The sequence below is a fragment of the Suillus plorans genome (genome assembly GCF_016647745.1).
Source record: "Suillus plorans strain S12 chromosome Unknown HD556scaffold_60, whole genome shotgun sequence".
In the NCBI taxonomy this organism is placed as follows: Eukaryota; Fungi; Basidiomycota; class Agaricomycetes; order Boletales; family Suillaceae; genus Suillus; species Suillus plorans.
In genome coordinates this window covers 140,484-162,264 of record NW_024537444.1, presented here as the reverse complement: position 1 = coordinate 162,264, position 21,781 = coordinate 140,484, and the positions used below count along the sequence as shown (strand labels likewise).

General features: G+C 48.5%; 5 protein-coding genes and 1 non-coding gene across 6 annotated transcripts; 3 read left to right on the top strand and 3 right to left on the bottom strand.

The window, feature by feature from the left end:
* Nucleotides 1–126: 126 nt before the first annotated feature.
* Nucleotides 127–1,077, bottom strand: HD556DRAFT_817408 (uncharacterized protein). The gene is made up of 6 exons (XM_041311721.1): nt 1,002–1,077; nt 856–929; nt 617–751; nt 421–561; nt 359–362; nt 127–298 (listed from the first exon to the last, which is right to left on the bottom strand). The coding sequence occupies exons 2-6, from the start codon at nt 866–868 to the stop codon at nt 220–222; spliced, it is 372 nt and encodes a 123-aa protein (XP_041156373.1). The 5' UTR covers nt 869–929; nt 1,002–1,077; the 3' UTR covers nt 127–219.
* A 374-nt stretch (nt 1,078–1,451) lies between these two features.
* HD556DRAFT_t95 lies at nt 1,452–1,522 on the bottom strand. Its single transcript has one exon. It is a non-coding gene; the product is annotated as a tRNA-Gly (tRNA).
* HD556DRAFT_1398718 (uncharacterized protein) lies at nt 1,522–4,873 on the bottom strand. The gene is made up of 10 exons (XM_041303769.1): nt 4,780–4,873; nt 4,562–4,729; nt 4,394–4,501; nt 4,241–4,336; nt 3,850–4,195; nt 3,121–3,799; nt 2,912–3,066; nt 2,536–2,859; nt 1,944–2,479; nt 1,522–1,884 (listed from the first exon to the last, which is right to left on the bottom strand). The coding sequence occupies exons 1-10, from the start codon at nt 4,804–4,806 to the stop codon at nt 1,630–1,632; spliced, it is 2,694 nt and encodes an 897-aa protein (XP_041156372.1). The 5' UTR covers nt 4,807–4,873; the 3' UTR covers nt 1,522–1,629.
* Nucleotides 4,874–5,670: 797 nt separating this feature from the next.
* On the top strand, nt 5,671–7,492 carry HD556DRAFT_1494875 (uncharacterized protein; the record flags this gene model as incomplete). Its single annotated transcript, XM_041308859.1, has 11 exons — nt 5,671–5,746; nt 5,797–5,816; nt 5,872–5,886; nt 5,941–5,979; nt 6,027–6,055; nt 6,114–6,130; nt 6,181–6,200; nt 6,509–6,608; nt 6,659–6,896; nt 6,953–7,007; nt 7,063–7,492. 11 exons carry the CDS (start codon nt 5,671–5,673, stop codon nt 7,264–7,266), a joined length of 813 nt encoding a protein of 270 aa, XP_041156371.1. The 3' UTR covers nt 7,267–7,492.
* Nucleotides 7,493–14,286: 6,794 nt separating this feature from the next.
* Nucleotides 14,287–17,838, top strand: HD556DRAFT_816585 (Sodium/hydrogen exchanger family-domain-containing protein). The gene is made up of 9 exons (XM_041311719.1): nt 14,287–14,701; nt 14,758–14,833; nt 14,884–14,979; nt 15,028–15,684; nt 15,734–15,834; nt 15,883–15,931; nt 15,985–16,123; nt 16,175–17,222; nt 17,275–17,838. Exons 1-9 carry the CDS (start codon nt 14,633–14,635, stop codon nt 17,692–17,694), a joined length of 2,655 nt encoding a protein of 884 aa, XP_041156370.1. The 5' UTR covers nt 14,287–14,632; the 3' UTR covers nt 17,695–17,838.
* An 813-nt stretch (nt 17,839–18,651) lies between these two features.
* On the top strand, nt 18,652–21,650 carry HD556DRAFT_1447118 (Sodium/hydrogen exchanger family-domain-containing protein; the record flags this gene model as incomplete). The annotated part of the gene is made up of 9 exons (XM_041307204.1): nt 18,652–18,711; nt 18,765–18,840; nt 18,895–18,990; nt 19,037–19,693; nt 19,743–19,843; nt 19,892–19,940; nt 19,994–20,132; nt 20,184–21,180; nt 21,234–21,650. The coding sequence occupies 9 exons, from the start codon at nt 18,652–18,654 to the stop codon at nt 21,648–21,650; spliced, it is 2,592 nt and encodes an 863-aa protein (XP_041156369.1).
* Nucleotides 21,651–21,781: the final 131 nt, after the last annotated feature.

Genomic DNA, 21,781 nt, shown 5'->3' with positions numbered 1-21,781 from the left:
TGGCAGGTGTTGTGGAAGATGCAGGAGGAATAGATACTCCTTGTTCAACTGGGTTTTCTAACGCGGGTAGTTGGTCTGCATCTTCTAGAGGAGGGGTATCGGGAGACGTGTCTGGCGGAAGCGGAGCAGGAGCATTTAAATCGAGTTTCGCCTTTCTGTGGGTAGACCATAAGCTTTGCATGGACTTGTTCAACGCATTTGAGCCATGTCTTGACGATGTCAGTATGAAGCATAAGTAGACAATCCTGCATCTGGTGGTTCCTGAGCGGTGGGCATGATGCAAGCGCCTTCCGGTATCCTGCAAGACATTAAGATTTAGACTGTATTCAGTGATTATGAACGCGAAACTGGGACAAACTTTGCTTGCCAACCCTGACATTGCGTAAATCAGCGGATAAGAATGAGGCAAGCAAGACTCACTTAATTTATTTATTTTGATTCCAGGATGCACTCGCTGAGCGACGGAGGTCATCATCGCGGCCTTGGGCGCAGAATGCTGATCGACACGGCTTTCAGTTATTTCGATCAGGCGAGTGAGTGTCTCCTTGTAGTCTTCTGTGGCTGCAATATTACACTTCAGAGGCACGCATGAACCTGTCAGAGTATTGGTACACACTGGAGATTGTGGCGTGGGGACTACCAGGCCCTGCAAATTGCTCTAGAGGTTTGATGCAGTTATTTTGAACCTCGGCATCTGCTTTTTCCTTGACGAGTTCTTTGATAGCTTTGTCGCTCAATCCATCGAGAGAGGCTTCATTTAAAGTTCGCTCCACGCGATCGATGAGTATATCGTATTTAGTAAGGGCGACGGGACTGAGATGATGCCATCGTGGAACAAAGGAGAAATCGACTTACAAGATGTCTGCATTAGGTCCAAAGGACAAATTTACATCGTTGGACGTCATTTATCCTATGGTCTTCAGTGTAATCTGTAACCTTGTCATGCGTATCTTATCGACATACGAGAGAGCGCCTAAAGAGGACCATAAGAAAACACTCGCCTTTCTGATCAGTCTAACGAGCTGAATCCCGTGAGAGCTTGCTGCGACCGACAGCCGTTATGATAACATATGTCCGACGTCGCCAAGTGTCAGCATCCCAGTGTGCAATTAAAGACATGAACAAAAATTTTGATCTTTCGATGGGGTCGAGTAATACTGACACAAGAAATCGAACAGCTGTTGGCGATCAGCGTATCGATTTGCAGTCGCACCATGCTAAAATATCCTGTGACTGCCTTCGTAAGCCGGACATGGAGGAATGGTCAAGTCTACCTTGTGAGGTGAATACGGGAACAGAGGATGAAAAAGATGCGTGGCGGAAGACATACCAGCTGTGGGTGGGGCCATCGGAGATAATACACCCCGACCACGCCAGATTTTTTCCTCTGCTGTGCTCCCTCCTGTATATCATGCTATAACAGCGGGGCCTCCGCCGCAAAAAGGTCGCACTGCATTAAGAGGGAATCGAACCCCCGGCGGGTCGATGGCAACGACCCAGGTTACCACTACCCCATTAATGCCCATGGATTCCTGTAGACTTTTGCCAATGTTTTACATCAATATGATCAGGCTAGATGATATACTAATACGCGCTACAAGAGATACGGCACTCCAATGCACATCACGATCAATAGCCCGCTATCCTCGTGCTCTTCCTCCTGCCCTTCCTGCCAACATTCTCATCCCCAAGTAAAGCCAGCAGCTTCCGCTTTTCCGCCTCCTGCCCAGGGTCCTCATATGTCACGCGCAGACTATCCTCGCTCGGACGCGTGCTCCCGTCCAGCAGGCTCATCGCGTCGTAATACATGGGCTGCGGAAGCGGCACAAGTCGTGCCGGAGGCTCCCTAATGATGCTCTCGCGTGATTCTTGCCGAGATTGTACCTACAATATAATGGATGAATGAATACGAAAGAGAAAGGAACTCTAGACTGCCAACGAACCCCGGGGCGCGGCAGTGGGCGCGGCCGCTTGCCCTTCCGCTGTCCTGGGCGCATAACATCATCTTCTGATACCTGTCTCTTCCCGAGCAGCGTTGTCAGGCTCTCTTGTAGCTCGCGGGCAACGTCTCTTGGATGAGGCACTCGCACTGGCGAGGGTTCGCACGTCAGCCGCGCATCTGAGCTGGGGGGGAGCTTCATTGGCGAGGGTGAGGTGGAGGAGGGTATGCGTCCGTTGGAATCCAGGGATGGGACCGGAGGATTAAGGTCTTCAGAGGATGATAGAGGTCTCCGGCGCGCGGGGTGCACAGCAACATATTCGAATGGGGGTGAGCTACTCTGCGGTGGCAAAGGAGGCGGAGAGACTGAAAACCGCGCCCCATCGTCGCTCTTGTATTGTGGCAGAGCGTCGTCGAGTGAGCCATTTGACTCGCCGAAGAACGTGGCCGGAGGGGCATGCTCTATGTCAAGGAGAGTAGGCGTCCGAAGATCTTGTAAGAGATGTGGCTTCTTCACGAAAAACGGAAGGACAGGCAAGCCTGTGACAATAAAACAATAAATATGACGTTAAATGTTTGACGATACTCTAGCTTACTGTCATTGGTGGTATCCACAATCTGTACATCCCTCGCCTTACCCTTTGCCGCTCGGTTGCCAACGTCGCCAATGAGATATTCGCTGATGTCAGGTACCTTACCCGCCTTCGCCATATCCTCTAACCATGCCATGCCCACGACGGGGATGTTCCACTCTTTTGCCTTGTCGTACTTGGCACCACAGGCACTCGGACAAAGTAGGTGCGTCGAACGTCGAGAGAATATCTGGGCAAGCGTTATACCCAACGCCCGCAGCAAACGCTTTGTCCAGCATAACTCAGACTGATCAAGTCCAGAAAGGCTTAGAATAATTTGTTCGGTGTCTGTGATCATGTCAGCACGTATAAAATGAGTAAAGGTAACCATGACACGTACTAGGTATTGGACAGGGAAGGCCAAGAGGCCTGAATGATATATTTTCCTGCGGTCCACATATTCGCTCTTGGAAGACCGAGTGTTCGAGCCAACATTCCGTGCGATATTTGGCGCGCAATGTCTCATCAGGTTCGTTCTGGTAGAGTTTGCTCCCACTAAGCAATCCGGTGCATAAGATGCCCCATTTATATGAGAGAGTAGAAGCTCACCTAATGAGTCGCACAACAATGAAATCGACATCGTCAGTATCTTCGTCCATGACCACGCCTCCCCCACGATCAATAGCATTGCGCACATTCGCACATTTTGCCTCCCCAAGTAGACGGAAGTGGTAACCTGCAAAGAGTGTCGCCATCGAAGAGTCATCCACCTCAGGTTGGTAAGGTGCTGCACTCCCCTCTGCATCCCCAGGTCCCAGAGCTGCAATGGTGGTTGTCCGCCTGAACGGCTGCCGCGTCATTGGCTCCTTTGCAGGCGGCGCAAATGATTTGGCACGTTTAAAAGACGAGATTACAGATTTCCCCTGGGATTCTATCACCTTCTCTGCGGTTCTCGTTCGCACATCAGGCGTAAGACGTGCCGGTAACCGTATCGGCGACATCGGCGGACCTGCAATTGACTGTGACTTTGAAGGACTACGGACGAGCTTGTTCGCAACTGGATCGATCTCGAAACCCCGTGGACGTAAGAGGCTGCCCCAGAGCTGAAGCGTCACTGCGCGAACGGGAGTGTGTGCTAGGGATGCAGGTTCCTCCTCCTCCAACAGATCATAATCGTGACTTGGTTTCGGTGGGGCGGGCGTCCTAGGTAGATAGCCGTCGACAGGAATCGCATTCGAAGGGTGCGTGCCTGGGGCAGAGTCGTGGACTGGTATTGAAGTGGTGAGCTCTATTATGTGTAAATTGATTTTCAAGGTTATGGAGTAGATGTCTACTTACCTTCGTTCATGATCTTCCTCTCTGGTCTCGGCCGCGTGACGACGTAACGCTTTTCCTCGAAGCGTCCTCTGAATTCCAAGCAGTCCCAGAACCACTCCTCCCAGACTACGTGGATTTTTGCCTCGCCACGTTTGTTGAATTTATCGGCGTAGCGCATCTTCTCGGTCTCATTGTCGCCCGCACAAAGTAGATGTGTCACCTTGACAGGGCGTTCGATGGCTTTGACATATATCCCGCCATGTCTAGTTAGGGCGCGGTTTATATTTGCGCGTTGCTCGAGGTCATCAATACCTGATAATGAGAGTGTGACGCCGGAGAAGATGGGAAGGCGATGCGTAGAAACAGTCTGGAGACGTTAGGAGTGTGTTGTCGACGATTATGTTATGCTCACCTCTGCTAGATCTACGTCATCTCCACGCAACCAAACCTGGTGTGCATCTGTTATCCATTCGGGACACATGATGGGTATTTTGCGTTCTAGCGCACACTACACCCATATGAATAGGATTAAACAAAGACAAGAGGCACCTGTGGGTAATCTCACCGCGTACTTGGCTCCACCGTGGCTATTCGCTAGTAAGTGAGTCACTCTGTCCGTAAAGTCACTTGTAGATGTCGCGCCGAGTTCAAATGCCTGTTTGAACAAAGTAGCCTTCCCACACACTGTTAACTTCACCACTGTCTGTCACAACCCCAACCAGAACCAACGCACCTTATCCATTGCACCCGTCGCGCAAAGTGTAACACCCCTGAACGGTCTAGGACACAGGTCAACCATACTCGCATTGGGAGGGACAAGTTCGGAGTCTGAGCTGTGATCATATGGCGCGTCCACATGACTGGATCGTGGTTGAGCGGGTCTAAGTTTGACATTGGGAACCTGGATGACCGGTCTATGTATATGTAGTCAATGATCAAGTCCGTGCGCACCTTGTGTGATTTGTTCGACCGACGCATCACTCCGAATAGTTGGTAAAGAATTATTCAGTGACATGAATTCAGCGTACATGGCTGGTCACGTGAGTGGTTCAGGGTAGGTCAGCTCGCGCCTTGTTTAGTGGGCTTCCAAAGCCAAGCAAGCATGTACGTGGACTCGTAGCCGGGTTTCCTGCATAGTCCTCCGGCCATACAGGCCCATCGGAGTCGTGTGCTTTACCATGTGCTCTCTCCTTTCTGTCTTGAGCTGGGGGCAGTGTCATATACTACATTCAGCAGACTAGTCTCAGTCAACTGGCTGTGCAAAAAGTTGATGCAGGGCCGACACATTGACTTTAATGTACAGTCACGGTGCGTTGTAGCATCGCTTTCCGATTCGCATCAGAGGTGCATAACCCTTATCATTTTTTTTGCATCGCGTAAGTGTCATCCAGCTATTACAGCTCAATGGTTAAATTTACAAATACATCAATCGTGCTGCATGCATCGCAAGGAAATTACGAGAATTCCCCGACATCACGATTCATTAACTGCTTTCGACCTTTGTTTAATCATTCCTGCGAGTGATACTAGGTTGGCAGCTCCTCAACTGAACCCTACTTTGGTTCGGTATCACGATCTTACTAAGAATCTTGATACTTCACTCCGAGTTAATCAAGGGCTTTGTGGCGAGAACGTACATTCATCTCCATCATGCCGATATTCGCAATGCAGGTACTATTATATCTAGGAAGAAAGCCATTGCTATATGTTCATCAGGTTCGCTGCTCGCACTAGTATACCCTCCCGCGAAAATGACGCTAGTCTCAAACGATCCCGCTTGGTGGCCGATGATCAATTCGTTTCGTTCATCCAGTTATTTTACGTGTTCGTGGAGAGCCAGTCATGTTGATAGCGTCTCGTTCTAACACGGATAGCGGTTTCGCAGTTGCCTCATCTACCGCACTGATATACGATTGGGGTGAGTGAAATATTATTGCGGAACCGTTGATATGCTCATGATATTTCCAGTGCTGACGTTCGGAGAAGAGGTGGGTTTGTACCATTACTACGGGACCAGCCATCTCACTCAGAATGGTTCAACAGGTTGAACTGATCTGGGTGAGTAGACACCCGTATCAGAAGATAACGCAATGGTACATTTTGTCGGTATAGAGACAACGCTGGTCCTTGATGACTCTTCTGTATCTCATTGTAAGTGACTCATGTTGGCAAGTTGGACTAACTCTGATCTGTTCTAGATACGCTACGTTGGAATACCATATTATATGTATGTTTACAGGGTTGATATGATGGCATTGTGCTAATCAGCCATCTCTCACAATTAGCATCAATAGTATGATGGGTGCGTCTCCTTTTACAATGTATTCGTGTCTTCTGATCGGTGGCACACAGGATCTTCGGTGACAGATGCAGTGAGTATCCTGCCCTGGCACCTTTCTATTAACTGTCCTTCTATGTAGGAGTGAGTGCGATGCTCGACCAGCTTCTTGTTTCGATACAATGACCACAATAGGTGTGAGTTTGTTTGGACACATCGATTCTTCCGGAATGATAGTTAACTAGGTGTTTCAGGCGTTATCTTGTATTCCACACTAAATTGGATCAATGTAATTGTAGCCGCAATGCTAGGTGGTGAGCGACTCTACTGCATGACCTCAGTGCCATTGACTGAAACATCGTACAAGTCATCATGCTCGCTCGATTACATGCCATGTATCAGGGATCCAGAAAGATGCTTATCTTTCTCACTATAATCTTCTTGGTTGTCAACATTACCTGCGGAGTGATTGCGGCAATGGTTCTCAGGCACATGTCAGGGGGTAAGCTTTAGTTACATATCAAGGAATTAAGCTCGTTTGACGAATATCAGAGGAGCTCATTCTCTCCGGCACACATGCATGTGCTTATATCTATACAGCAGACGACCTACTCCTGATCTCCGTAACTTGGCTACTCGCCGCTATATGGGAGGTTCTTGCACTCTGCCTTTCGGTTTGGGTTGCTGTGAAACACTTCCGTGAGCTGCGACGACTCGGCCCATCGACAGGATCGATCATCAGGGACTGTTTCAGAGTGTTATTAGAATCACATTTGGTTTACTTTGCAAGGTAAGCTTGTAATTGAATGCGGTTATCTTTTTCCGCTGAAAGGCCGCGCTCGCTAGCTTCACCGTTGTATGTTGCTCCGCCTTCGGTACTCAGCTCTCTCCAAAGGTCTCGGTGCGCCCATTTGTCACCGATATCTACGTGTGACCGCTGTTCATCATTTTTATAGGACCTAGATTCTGCGGGAGTTCAGATTTCTAACGCTGTTTTTGAGATTTTCTCGTACATACAAATGTTTGTGCTGGGACCACGCCTTATCCTTAGCGTGCGAATGTATCATGCCGACCTCGTGGCCAACTCCGATGCAGCAGCTAGCATAACCTCAATTGCTTTTCAGGATACTATACATGTGCCAACTTTCAGTAGTGTGTAGCAGGGGAATGCCTGTCAGGTAATCTGCAGGTATCAGGAAAAATTGTTTGAGGTTTCGTCATGATACTTCGAATAGTTCTGCGTTCCGGCTTTGAAGAGAAATGCTATTTTCTTTTTGTATCACTACTTGAGTAGCAACTACACCCAAGCTTGCACCGAGTGACGCGCTGAGATCATCCTGAATGTCTCTATTGTTGGCAATAATAGTCTGATTACGAGAAAGGATTGGTGTCGCATTCCTTTTTTGGTAAGACCTCAAGTTTGTTATTCATTGAAGGTCCGGTCGCAAACTTCATCCATTCAATTTCGTTTCAGCTCCTTGCCAACTCGCAGCACTTTCTTGTTTGCGATGCAGCGGTGTGAGAAATGATATTGTACAATCGAGGCAGGCGCGCTGGTAAAAATTACGTGCTGTGGGCTACAGTGGACACGCTACCGTGGTTGCGAAATACTTGTCAGTCACATCAGAACAATGACATAACCCCATGGAGAACCGGCTCAGTCGTTGCGTTTTTGTTCTGTCCATATGACTGTAAACTTGTTCTTGTATATTCTTGACGTGTTCGCTAATGAGATGCGCCTCCAGAAATTCCAAACGGTCATTATAAAGTCCAGCTAACATATCGAAACAGCTCCAATTTGAACGACTCCCTCTTACAACCCTTAACTTCTACCACTTAACACTTGCTCCTCCATTAACATGCATAACTTGCTCGCCGCCTGGTACAAGAGTACTGAGGACCTGCTCAACTATTGCGAACCTCTGCTTGTATACGGAGATGCTAAAGATAGCGCACAGCTAGCATTGTATGTTCATGCTTCATGTTCGCTGCGATGCCTGATTCGAACTACCATTAGCCTCAGGGGCATGAACAGCGCGGTTCATTTTCTCGAAGGACGTGTTGCTCATGACGACCAGAACGGCGTAGCCTTAGCGGAAGAATGCAGCTATCAAGTAGAAAAGTTGCACTACACACTTTTGGATGTGAGTAGACCGATTTTGTTGCGCGTAGGTAATAGCTTACTGTTTTTTTAGAAAGAACAAAAAGCCAAAGGTTTGAATGACCAAAGCTGGAGAAAGAGACTAGCGGTCATGGAATGTAAGTATTTTTGATGTGATAATAGACTGCGACTTAATTGCTCCCGTTTCTAGTCCAAGAGCAAAGGAAGCTGAAGAACAGTTTAAAGGATGGCACTGCAGGACCGGAAACCGAGAAGGTCATATACCAAGAAGGCATTGGTTTCAATCTTGATTGCATTAGCACCCGTCTACTTCACCTTGCTCAAGCAAGTCCCCCAGAGATGTAACAAGTTGCCGCCACCGTGATCCTGTGGATGGAATGGCTAGGACTATCTGTACCGTAGTATCATAGACGTACTCGATAATTTAGTATAGTTTGTGGAACATGCAGATTTTAATTTTCAGGCTAGTGTCCTTCAGTACGCATGTTAGTATGAACTCGCAGAGGATTGAGCTGCAGCTGTCAGCCTGAGCGTGATTTTCATGACGCTCTCCTCAGCCCGAATTCAGTCAGGCTCGTGCCGAATGGCAAGGTACGCTTAAAACGTACTTTCAAGAGGGGAGCTCGCATTAGCTGTTTGAGCGGGAATACTTCAATTTGACGAGTGGGCTCTGAAATCCAGCTGTAAGCGGATCTGTGTAATAACCGAGCTAGAAGTTAGAACACTCAAGCACACAGGTTGGCATACAAACGAATCCGGATGCTTGTCAGTGCTTGGCGTTCGTCGATTGGCTTGGATAAAAACTGAAGGACAATGCACCGATCAGGTACTCGATTCGGAAGTTCAAGGATTTCCCTTGCGTGGAACGACTCAGAAGTTGCTCGAGAGCAGGCTGGAATTGGATTCGATGAAAACATTATATTTTCCTATAACTAACCCACCGCTGAGACGGACTACCGAGCAAATTCGTCCGCAACGTCATTTAATCTTGAGTAGGTCGAAGTTAGCGGGTTCGCCTGAACAGATGGGGAGGAGCGCAACGTCGTCCTCATCAGAGTTTCTGTTGTCACTTTCACTTTGTCATTGAGCTCGCGCCGCTCTGTTTCAAGGCAATAATAGAACGGAAATTCATCGTCGATCTGTTTGCGAGCCAGCGACGTGGGGCGATGAAAGTCCTCGGAATTGGTTTTGGTGTTACTTTCGAGGTAGAGCAGATTCTTCTGTTGACGCGATACCGCATGTTGTGTATAGCATTGTCTAGGCAAATACTGAATGTCGATTTTTCGTAACTTGTTACTAGACGAGTAATATCGATCCACTTACTGTCATACTGTGGCAGTCGCCGAGCTAAGGGTACACCTGACAGGACCACGGTACAGTGTTCGCATTGGGAGGTACATTCTTACTTGCTGATACAGCTAGCCACTGAACTGCGTCGAGGTCCAGTCATACATTTGGGGGAACTGCCAAGGCGGACCTGGAGGCTGGGACTGTTAGGCTTCCAGTCAAAGGTCATGTGATGAGTTTAGGGCTGGCAGAGTCAGGCCTCAGGTACAACTCATCGGCACCCTGACACATCATCACTCCGAATTCATATCACCAGTTTAGGACTCTAGGGGAGACCGACGGTCACCGACCTGGCATCCAGTCTTATACTACCACAGACGACGCTTGGATGTTGTCAATAGTTGTAACGTCAAAACCATTCTTTCTACAGGACCGTCCACTGCATCAGCTAGATGTGGTAGACAATGTACGTATGCGTCACCCAAAAACAAGAATTGCACTGTCTTGCGGCTTCCATATCATCCACATACCTGTTCAGTGGCTCAGCCATTTCCTCACAAACGAGGAAACTGCCACATCTTTTGTCCCAATAATAGGCTTGGACCTTGATGGCTCTTCTGACTTAGAGTCCACATAGTCACCGCTGGTCACGGTCAGCAATGATATGCTGATTTGATTATGACCTAGATGCATACATAGCACCGATAGGTTAACATGGTAACTGTCTCCTATCTTTCCTTCGATTTTCAAAATGACTTTTGACCCTTTCGTGGATTCTCATACCGACGTCTTCCCTGAACAAGTGACTTGTGGCAGCCAGCCAGTGCCCATTGCATATTTGGATATGTTTTTGTTTACGATGGTCAAAATCCTAGGCGGCGGGCTTAATATATAAACTGTCCACAAAGAGAGTTCCTCGGTCAATGGTGTTCAAGTTTGGGCCACACAGCCACTGGCCACAACCGCTTGGGCACATCCTGTAGTACAGTATATAAAGTGAGTTCCATCTTTCGACCTCTCAACATATTCCTCAGATCCAATTACAACAACAACAACTGAAAATCATGACTCTCTCCTGGAACAGCCCTAAGCCTCCCAAACGCGACGAAGTTACCCAGTGGCACGATAGCACCAACGTTGTTCTCGACTACGTTCAGACCTATCTGAAGTATGGCAGCGCCACGGATGACGTTCAAAGCTCTTCGTAAGTTGCATCCAGCTGGCGACTAATGGTCTTCTTGACTATCCCGCCGTTTAGTCTCCGAGACATGAACGACGCGCTTTTGACCGACACCCGCCTTACCTATGACGAGCGACTGGCCGAGGCACAAACATATAATTATCAAGCTCAGTACCTTAGCATGAAGTTGCAAATAGTACGTCGTAGCTATCCCTCGTGGTCAGTATGGCTTCATCATATTTGGCGTATTTTAGCTATTGAATCGAGAGAACGGCACGGACTACAGAGCGTGGGCTCGAAGATATGCTGTCTTACACGGTATGGATGGCCATCCCGTAGAATTTTAGGACACTGATCACCCTTCTTCTGTCTAGAGAAAGGTTATGGAGCAAGAACAGCTGCAGCTGATGAAGCCGCTTTGTCCGATCCCTATGTTGTCACTATCGATCCCCGAACCTTTGTGATCTCCCGGCCGTCCTCTTTTCGATGACAGGACGTCGCATTCCGCTTGGATTCTTGGGCGACTAATATCCCAGTGTCTCGTTAATTCTGTATCGGCGGATGTGTCGAAACTACATTATTTGTTATTAACATGTACTAGAAGAACACCTTCTTCGTGTACGTAAACCATTCATCTGCTGCAATAGAGGAAAGCAGCAACATTTGTGTGGACTGTCGTGTTGTTCTGGATGTACAGGCATCAATGGTCATGTATTCCCAACCAAAAATTCTCGCTGTATAAATGACATTATTTAGGAGGAGCAAACTTGCATTCTACTGTAGTACTTTCTCACGGCTAAGGAATCATCCATTCGCTGATGGAAGTATTTTGGGGCCGAGCTCAACCCGACTCCGTTTTTGTCTTCAACATCGCTTCACTAATCATAACACGTTTCACAACGACGAAACAACAAGCCCGCCGACGTGGCCCGCCTATTCACGCGCTGCCATAGAAACACGACATACATAGTATTGTTTCAGAACAAGGACAACAGAGCGGCACAAGCGGTAGATGCTTCGACTGTCTGGGCACGCATCCATCTCTATGGTGCCTAACTAGAAGAACGGTCCGTAAGTTACAAGAATTACCAAACCCACTTTTGTGGGCATGATTCCCTGCTACGCTGTGCCCCTTGGAACCTGATTGTTTTCGCTTCTGGAGCTATTTCTGCTGAGGAAGATATAAGATGCGCGCTCGGCCGGTTAATCTCCAGTCAACTTCAACAACCCTCAGTTCTTTCCCCAAGCTCATCGCCTGTCATGTCGATCACGATTATCCAGAAGTTTGTGTATCATGGCGCTTCTGTGGAGTATGCTTCTGATTGTCCGATGGGCACTCGGGAGATGGTTCAGACGTGGTATCACCAGACTAGTGAGGTGCTGCGACAGTGTACTGCGCTGATGCGGTACGACAACGAGAGCGATGTGGCACAGCTTAGCCGGTGAGTTCGTATGGCTTTTTCTAAGTAATGCACAGCTATCTCACTCGTATGTTTACAGCATACAAGCGATGAGGACTGTTATGTATCAGCTTATTGATAAGAAAAATAGAGAAAGTCTTTCGAGGGCGGTGTCTCTGGGCGATATCTGTCTTAACTTGTCGTTTGAGTTGTACAGTCAGCTGCAGGAGGTGAGTCCAGTGTTTCGTTCATGGATCGTTATTCTGATCTTTGCTGTTTAGAGAGAGTCGTGTGGTCACACTGGAAAATCTAGACGGAGCTCAGCTTATGCTACCATGAATGGGTCTTACACACACATATAGCCAAAGAGGCACGGAGCCTTGCGAGATGCTGGCCGCTTGCCCTAGGTAACGAGCCTCTGATGATCTCCAGTGTCTTGCTAAGCCATGCCATTGCAGCGCGTTTAGGGTTCAAGAACTACGTTCTAGTAGGGCGAGCTGTGCCAGCTATGCCTTGAGAGGGTGACCAGACCCGATATCACTGCATCACACGCCACAGTTGCGTCAAGTTGTCCTTGTAAACTGTTCGAGCAGTACGTACGTGTACACGAGTTATTGCCAATTCCTGGCACCTGTTCATACATCGCGTGTTGTGGTAGTATTTAGAAGTAGAAGATCGTCACCGGTTGCCCCTTGCCTATCTTGTGCAGGGGATGCCAGCTGGCTGGTGATAACTCATCAGTGTATTTATATTATGAGTGGATCAGGCACGTTATTGAATGGGGGATGGGCATTTGAATTGCCACGCACTTGGCGAGTTCGGGGGTTTTCTATGGGGGAGAGACCGACTTGCATGCGACACTGCTCGACCTCGCGAATGCTGGCATGGACCAACGAGAGGCTCACCGGGATCAAGTCTTAGAAGTCCTCATTGAAGAGATTAGGAGGACGTAGCCGAAGAATTGGTCTGCCTTCTGTTGGTCGTGTGACGTGCGTGGTCCAGATTTAGTTGGTCATCCGGTGTTCTCTGCTGTATCTGCTGCAGTGCTGTGATGATGGCAAGCTTGCTTCGAGAAACGTCATAGCTTGCGGGGAACGTTACATGCGTCTGCCGCGGAACCTTGTTCCATTTTGTCTCGGAAGCTTTGGGAAGAACTTTTATGACATGTAACTGATTTTGAGTAGACCTAATAAAGGGAACAAGGCATAGACATGGGGTACCAGAGGGTACTAGTTATTTGGATAGGAAACGGTGTCGACGGCGACTTGGATCATGACCGGGTAATGCATACATAGGGTACCTGTAGAAGGTACCAGTTATCAGGAAGCGGTCACTTATATCACGACCGGGAAGGCTAGAGCGGGCAAGGCGCAGTAGCAGTGTGAAATTGATGATAACAACTGACAATCTGACATGTTTCCCACGCTGTTTGAGAGAGAATTTCTATATGTATACTAATAAGTGGTGCCTACGAGTGAGATAAGGGTAAAAGATGAGTCTGTTGATGGCTGTCCGAAAGTCATGCTGCTTGGGCTGCTGTGCTGTGATATGCAAATGGTGTTGGAAACAATGACCCTAGATCTAAGACTTGAACGACTCGGATCCGAATGAGTTGACGGTCGACACAAGTTGGTGTGGGTGGTCGCAAACGTTCGTTACATGGATAAGTCTGTTCCACCAATCGCGTTGTTCCATCACCATGTTCCTGATAATATTCAGGCTTCCTTCCTTTTTAGGCTATTCACCGACATAATAGTATCACCTTGTTTGGCGCCAACTTTGATCGAGATCATGACGACGGGTGTTTGATACTACATACTAAGTCTGATAAACCTTGGTACTGATCATCGAAAAGTTCCGTCTAGCCATTCAAAAAGAGGTACTTTACTGTACTAGATTGAAATATTTTCCGAATTGAGGACTGGATTATGTAAATACTTAGCGTACGTGGATATTGGAAATATTCTTTAGACTCCGAAATATACAACCAAAACTCCAATCAGTAGTAAAAGTTATATTGCGATGACGAATACTCCATACTGGTAGTGCAAGCCCAAGCCAAGCCCAAGGCTTCTGTCAGCGTATGACTTTCTCTGCCGATAAGGAAGAAGGTATGTCCTTGTGTCATGGGCCCAAGGCAACTACTAAATAAGACATTGTGGCTGTACTACTTGTAGCTTGGGATCATGCCATTAGTTCTGTAGTCAGACGTGCAGGAGAGAATTGTCACAGAGGTAGTACGAGCGGAAAAATCAAGGTACACCGCTGTGATATTTCCTTGGAAACATCTCCTATATTTGGGGTCTTTGCCCCGGCAGTCATAATGTGCCTGACTCGGATACCCTTCCAGCTTGGGCCATGTTTGATCCGCTTTCAATCTGACACACTGACAAAGTCACTGCTCAGCGAGCGTGCGCGTGAATACGTGGATAAGTTGGCTGGCATCAACGGTATTATATAAACTCCGCTCTCAAAAAATCCTACTAATACTCCCTGTCACATCTCGGATATTATCTACTACCGTTAGCGCTCATAGCATGCCCGACTTCTCAAACGCAGTCGTCAGTCTTGGGTCCCTCTGGAAGAGGGCAACAGCCACGGGCCAGGTGAACTTTTCTTCTACAACATACCTCCTATTCACAATAACTGAACCATCCTTCAGGGCGGCTTATTGTCAGGAATAGATCCTTCATCCTTCACAACTTCCGATCCCCTGAGGCTATGGATTATACAAATGGGTGACTATATTCTTTTTAAAGTCTACGACACATTTCTAAGCCAGCAACAGGTATAATCATTATGATGGGGCAGCTGCTGTCACTTGGTTTGGGAAAAATCAAACAGCCGAAAGTCATCGCTGAAGTCCTTGGTGGAATTCTCCTCGGTAAGCTCATATCTCATATCGTACTAACAGCTGCTCATTTCATCGTAGGTCCAACTGCAATGGGACGAATACCTGGTTTCACCCAGCACATCTTCCCCGCTCAATCCCTCCCATATCTCTCACTCGTCGCCAACATTGGCCTCTGCCTCTTTCTCTTCATAGTCGGTCTTGAAATCGACGCCAGCATCATCAAGCGTAATGTTCGCTCATCTTTGTTCATTGCACTCTCGGCCATGGCCTTGTCCTTTGGTCTCGGCGCTGCCATCTCTGTCCCACTCTACCACAACTTCATTCCTTCTTCCGTCAAGTTTACGTACTTCATGCTTTTTACCGGCGTCTCATTCTCTATCACCGCTTTCCCCGTTCTTTGTCGCATCCTCACTGCACTAAAGCTCCTAGACACAACGGTCGGCGTGGTTGTCCTGTCAGCAGGCGTGTGCAATGATGTAGTCGGCTGGAGTCTGCTGGCACTAGCCGTGGCCCTCGTCAATGCGACCTCCGGCCTTACAGCTCTATGGATCCTGCTGACATGCCTGGCATTCGTAATATTTCTCATGTGGCCCGTTAGAATCCCATTGCTGTGGTTTGCTAGGTTCACCGGAAGTACGGAGAACGGACCCACTATGTTCTTCATGACAGTTACCACACTAATATTCTGGGCATGTTCGTTCTTCACGGACATTGTGGGCGTAAATGCTATCTTCGGTGAGTGATGACATCTGTTCCTGACGTTCAATACTTATCTAGGGTATAGGGGCGTTCCTGGCAGGGCTCATTGTTCCCCGCGAAGGCGGTCTTGCTATCGCACTAACGGAGAAGCTCGAAGATATGGTGACAATCATGTTTTTGCCTCTGGTATGGGTATCTGAATTTGTCACGTCGATAAGACTAATTAGTTCGCAGTACTTCACACTCTCTGGCTTAAATACTAACCTTGGATTGCTTAACAACGGTCAGTCCTGCCAACCATAACTCGCATTGATCATTTATGAACCTCTGCGGCAGGCACCATTTGGGGATTCACTTTCGCAATCATATGTCTGGACTTTTCTGGAAAATTCACCGCATGTACGATCACCGCACGGATAACCGGAATGAGTTGGCGAGAGTCAAGCACCGTCGGATCATTGATGAGTTGCAAAGGGTTAGTGGATTAATTTACTCTATCTTATCAAATCACTGACATTTTTTTTAGTCTCGTCGAATTGATCGTGCTCAACATCGGGCTCAATGCCGGTATTCTCACCCCAACGGTGTTCTCGATGTTCGTCTTCGAAGCGTTGATCCTAACGTTCATGACTACACCCCTCGTCTCTTTACTTTATCCTCCCGAACGCCGGACTCGTGCAGCAGTTGGAGGTGTTTCACGGGCGTCACCTGGAGATCTAGACGAAGACAGGAGCGATCATAAGTTTCCTATGACCGAGGATCAACCATGGCGCTCCCGCTTCACTGTTGTCCTCGACAAATTCGACCACATGTCCGGAATGTTGGTGGCCACTCAACTGGTGTGCCCGCCCTCTCTTGAATCACCTTTGTCGACGAGGGTATCCGACAAGATGAAAATGCCTGGGTTTAGCGTGGATACTCTTCGTTTGATTGAGCTGTCGGACCGTACCTCGGACGTCATGAAGTCCTCAGCGGTTGACACCCTCATCCACACTGATCCGCTCCTGAGTGTGTTCCGCACCTTTGGGGAACTCAATGATATACCGGTTTCACTCTCGCTTTCAGTTGTCCCTCATGACGACATGCCGGGCACTGTGGCTAATCATGCCAAACGATACGGATCCCAGCTCGTCCTCTTGCCGTGGCTATCGCCATCGTCCAACTTCGGCAATACAAGTGAAGGCCCGTCTGGCCTGCATAGCCCGAATCCATTCGAAGCATTGTTTGGCGGATCAAAACACACTGGCAAGTCCGCAACCACGATTCATTCACAGTTCGTGCGCAGAGTATTCGCAGAGAGCAAGGCGGACGTTGCGCTGTTTATAGATCCAGCTGGCACCGGCACTGGTAGTGCGCGGCACATATTTTGCCCATTTTTCGGCGGCCCAGATGATCGGCTTGCGCTCGAGTTCGTGGTGCAGCTTTGTACTAATCCCAGAATGAGTGCGACGGTTGTGAGGATGTCAAAAAGTAGCACTGAGACTGCTGCGGTTGAAAGGCCGTTGCTCGTACATCTAGATGGGAAAGAAAGTTTAGATATGCCGGATCTAGCATACCAAATGCCTGTCTCTTCAGTAAGTTATATTGTTTCTCTATCTCGGTTATTTTCTGATGCATGCTTTGTAGAATGTTGCTTTTCCAGACACAGTTTATGGCCAGACCAACGCGGAAATGCAGTTTCAATCCGAGACAGCTAATAATTTCCTCTGGGGACGATACGCCAACTCTCAACTCCCGTATGACGCACCCTCCTCGCTGAGGGCTGCCCTCTCCCGGATCGAATTCTCCGAGTCTTCATCACCGTTACCGCTACATTCTGCCATCCAGTTTGCGTCTGCGCATAAGCCTGTTTTGATAGTGGTAGGGCGCTCACGGCGCCTCGCGGGGGAGGATCACACATCAGAGCTGCACCAGATCCTTAAGGAGCGGGGCAGCGTGGGGCAAGATGTTATTAGGAAGACTATCGGTGATCCTGCAACTGCGTTTGTTGCCTCGGGGTGTGCGACTGCAGTCGTGGTTCTCCAGGCTTCGAATGTTGATACTTGACTGAGTCAAGTTTGTATCTGAGACAATTGGTTATGATCTTGGTGTATATACCACTGTACTGCATATATAGCTACCATCTAATGTCTTCGATTCCATCTTGGTGTAGTAGTCTAGTACCGCCGCATCAACCCTTGTATAATAGTGGAGTTCACAGTTGCTTTGGCGGATTGGTTCCCGGTCACTTTGCGCGCTGGCCAACATCGGAGTCGGAGTCTGATTTGCAGACGAATCCAAAGGTCGATGTTGTACATATGGTTCATTCAAGTTAGTTTGATCTAGTGCTAGTGATGACACGGGATACAAAGTCTAGCCGGAGAGAGACCCGGCATCTGCCGAAAGCCATTGCGCTCAGCGCTGCCATTCGCTGGTCCAAGCACAATCCAAGCATAGTACTAGTGCCCATTCGCCACATCACTCCACACCTGCCAACCGCATTCACGCGTGCATTGCCTTCCAGGTGGCATTATGCCAGTCTACTAGGCTACGATGGGCATTGGACCAAATTTCAATTTTCCTCCTTCCATCTCACGAACAGCCGGACATTGTAGTCATGGCGGTTGCCATTACGATGCTTTTGCTAGCAGCTAGATGAGCCAGGATGGCTGCAAGAACTGGCTTCGTTCAACATGCTCGGTGATACCAATTATTAAGGAGTCGTTTCATTGTCGGATATAATTGGACTACCTGTCATCTTCACCCCCTAAATCAAATCCGTACCGCGAATGCCCTCGAACAGCATCCAGCCACGCAGCAGACTTCCCAGCGCCACAGCCAAAAGTTATCCCAAGTGATCCGTAGTGTCATCTTTGGCAACTTCACGGGAGATCATAGAGGGACGTTTGCAATAATTCGGCCTGCGTCATGTTGGGGTGGTGATGGAACTCCGCTCTTGCGGTTGGTATTACAAGTGCAGACTAGTCAAGGTGAGATTCCCTCACTCGTATCTATCTTTCTCTTATGTCTATGCTCCCGGATGCTTTGCTTTTTCGAATCTGGAAGAGGGAGACCACAGCCCAGGTAAGCTTTTTTTCTATGACGCACCATTCGTGCATGATTAAAGGGCACTGTAGGGTGGCTTATTGTCAGGAGTAGATCCTACGGTGTTAACCACTGCTGATCCACTGAGGCTATGCATAATTCGAATATGTAAGCGTCCTCTGCTCCAAGTGTGTCTGTGGTATCAATTTAAATCCATTATAGGTATGATTGTTCTGATTGGGCGATTGCTATCACTCGCCTTGGGCAAGATCAAACAACCGAAAGTCATTGCTGAAGTCCTTGGTGGAATCCTCCTCGGTCAGCTCATCTCATATGGTACTAACAGTTGCTCATTTCATCGTAGGTCCAAGTGCAATGGGGCGAATACCTGGTTTCACCGAGCACATCTTCCCCGCTCAATCCTTCTCATATCTCTCACTCGTTGCCAACATTGGCATCTGCCTCTTTCTCTTCATAGTGGGTCTTGAAGTCGACGCGAGTATCATCACGCGTAATGCTCGCTCGTCTCTGTTCATTGCACTCTCCACCACGGCCTTGTCCTTTGGTCTCGGCGCTGCAATCTCTGTGCCACTCTATCACAACTTCATTGGTCCCCCCGTCGAGTTTGTTCACTTCATGCTTTTCACCGGCGTGTCATTCTCTATCACCTCTTTCCCCGTTCTTTGTCGCATCCTCACCGCATTGAAGCTCCTAGACACAACGGTCGGCGTCGTTGCTCTGACAGCTAGCATGTGCAACGACGTATTCTGTTGGAGTCTGTTGGCACTGGCCGTGGCTCTCGTCAATGGGACCTCCGGGCTTACAGCTTTGTGGATCTTGCTGGCATTCGTGGCATTCACAGTATTTCTCATGTGGCCGGTTAGAATCGCGCTGCTCCAGTTCGCTAGGTTCACAGGAAGTTTGGAGAACGGTCCTACGATATTCTTCATGATTGTTATCTTGATCGTGCTTTGGGCATGTGCGTTTTTCACGGATATCGTGGGGATCAGTGCATTTTTCGGTGAGTGATGTGCACTGTTGTGATAAAGCAATGCAGACCTCATGTTCAGGTGCGTTCCTGGCGGGTGTCATTGTCCCCCGCGAAGGAGCCCTTGCTGTCTCGCTGACGAGGAAACTCGAAGATGTGGTGACGATCGTGTTTTTACCTCTGGTATGGGCGCTGGATTTGCTGCGATCGATGTGGCTCATTACTTGACAGTACTTCACGCTCTCTGGGTTGAATACCGATCTTGGATTGCTTAACACTGGTCTGTCCTGCCGATAGCGACCTACACTGATCATATACTGATGCTTTCGGCAGGTACGACTTGGGGATTCATCATCGCAATCATATGTCTGGACTTTGCTGGAAAATTCGGTACCTGTACGATCACCAGTCGGATTTCCGGAATGAATTGGCGAGAGTCTAGCACGGTTGGATCGTTGATGTGTTGCAAAGGGTCAGTTTTCTGATTTCCTCTAGAATGTGTGGTCCTGACAGTCTCTTTTAGTCCCGTAGAATTAATCATTCTCAACATTGGGCTTTCTACTGGCATTCTCACCAGAAGGATGTTCTCGATGTTCGTCCTTGAAGCCCTTGTCCTGACTTTCATAACCACACCCTTGGTTCTCGTTTTTTATCGTCCTGAACACCGGGTTCGTGCGCTAGCTGGAGAGGTTCCACGTTGGTCGATTGGAGATAGGGAGGAAGATCTAGATGACCCCCAGTCTCCCGTGACTGATGATCAACCATGGCGCTCCCGCTTCACTGTTGTCATCGACAAATTCGACCACATGTCGGGAATGCTGGCGGCCACCCAACTGGCACTTCCAAGTCCTCGAGGAACTGAGACATGCGTGAACGCTCTCCGTTTGATTGAGATGCCAGACTGTAATCCGGAAATCAGGATGTCTTCAGCAGTGCGTGCCTCTATCCGTGCTGATCCGGTTATGGGCGCCTTCCGCACCTTTGGAGAGCTCAATAACATACCCGTTGCGCGTTCGCTTTGTTTTGTCCCGCATGAGGACATGTCAAAAACAGTCTCCGATCATGCGACGCAGCATGGATCCGAGCTCATCCTCTTACAATGGCTCCCGCCATCGTCCATTCACGGAGAGGACCCATGTAGTCCACACAGCACGAAAATCGAACCTACAGGTACGGGAAATACGGCAACCATGATCCACTCGCAGTTCGTGCGTAAAATATTGGCGGAGAGCAATACGGATGTTGCCCTGTTCATCGATCCGGGCACCTCTCTCTCTGGTACCGGTCCTGGGAGTGCGCGCCACATATTTTTCCCCTTTTTCGGTGGTCCCGATGATCGACTGGCGCTTGAGTTTGTGATGCAGTTATGTACTAATCCCGGGATTAGTGCGACAGTAGTTCGGATGTTGAACAGTAGTGCTGCGCGTGTTGCGGCCCAATGGCCATCGATCGTACGCCCCAAACTGGAAGACAGCGATGAAACACGGGACACAGGATACCATGGAATGCCTATTCAATCAGTACGTTGACTGTATGTGCTTCCCGTCTTTTTTTTCTGATGCAAGTCTTGTAGACTGTCGTTATGCCAAGCATATCGTATGGACAAACACACTTCGAATCTGAGACAGCCGATACCATCCTCTGGGAGCAATACGTCAACTCGCATTCCTCGTTCGACATACATCCCTCAATCTGCGCTGCGCTGTCCTGTATCACATTCTCTGAGCATTCATCGTCGATACCGCTACACTCTGCCATCCATCAGGCATCTATGCGCAAACCTGTATTGGTTGTTGTTGGGCGCTCACACCGCTTTGGATCGGACGATCTCACGCAGGAGCTGGAAAACATACTGAAGGAGCGGGGTAGTGTGGAGCGGGATGATGATACTAGGAGCACTATAGGGAATGCTGCAACTGCCTTTGTTGCTTCTGGTTGTACGACTGCGGTGGTTGTGCTGCAGGCTGCTAATGCTAGCAGTGCTGACTGAAATGGCGGAAATGTCTGGCTGGTACGTATATTTGAGATATTTAATACTGTATATAAATACTCGTACATCGTATAACGACCTCACCTAGATGCGTGTGTAATGTTGATGAAGGGTTCTTGACATTTTCCAGT

Excerpts from the sequence above, each read along its gene's own strand:
- HD556DRAFT_1398718 (XM_041303769.1), bottom strand. The coding sequence starts at position 4,806 with ATGCGTCGGTCGAACAAATCACACAAG. Across the intron at positions 4,337-4,393 it reads ACGGTGGAGCCAAGTACGCG|TGTGCGCTAGAACGCAAAAT; the intron begins GTGAGATTACCC and ends ATATGGGTGTAG. Across the intron at positions 3,800-3,849 it reads GAGGAAGATCATGAACGAAG|AGCTCACCACTTCAATACCA; the intron begins GTAAGTAGACAT and ends TACACATAATAG.
- HD556DRAFT_816585 (XM_041311719.1), top strand. The coding sequence starts at position 14,633 with ATGCCCGACTTCTCAAACGCAGTCGTCAGTCTTGGGTCCCTCTGGAAG. Across the intron at positions 14,834-14,883 it reads GCTATGGATTATACAAATGG|GTATAATCATTATGATGGGG; the intron begins GTGACTATATTC and ends AGCCAGCAACAG. Across the intron at positions 14,980-15,027 it reads CCTTGGTGGAATTCTCCTCG|GTCCAACTGCAATGGGACGA; the intron begins GTAAGCTCATAT and ends ATTTCATCGTAG.
- HD556DRAFT_817408 (XM_041311721.1), bottom strand. Across the intron at positions 562-616 it reads TCCCCACGCCACAATCTCCA|CCACAGAAGACTACAAGGAG; the intron begins GTGTGTACCAAT and ends GTAATATTGCAG.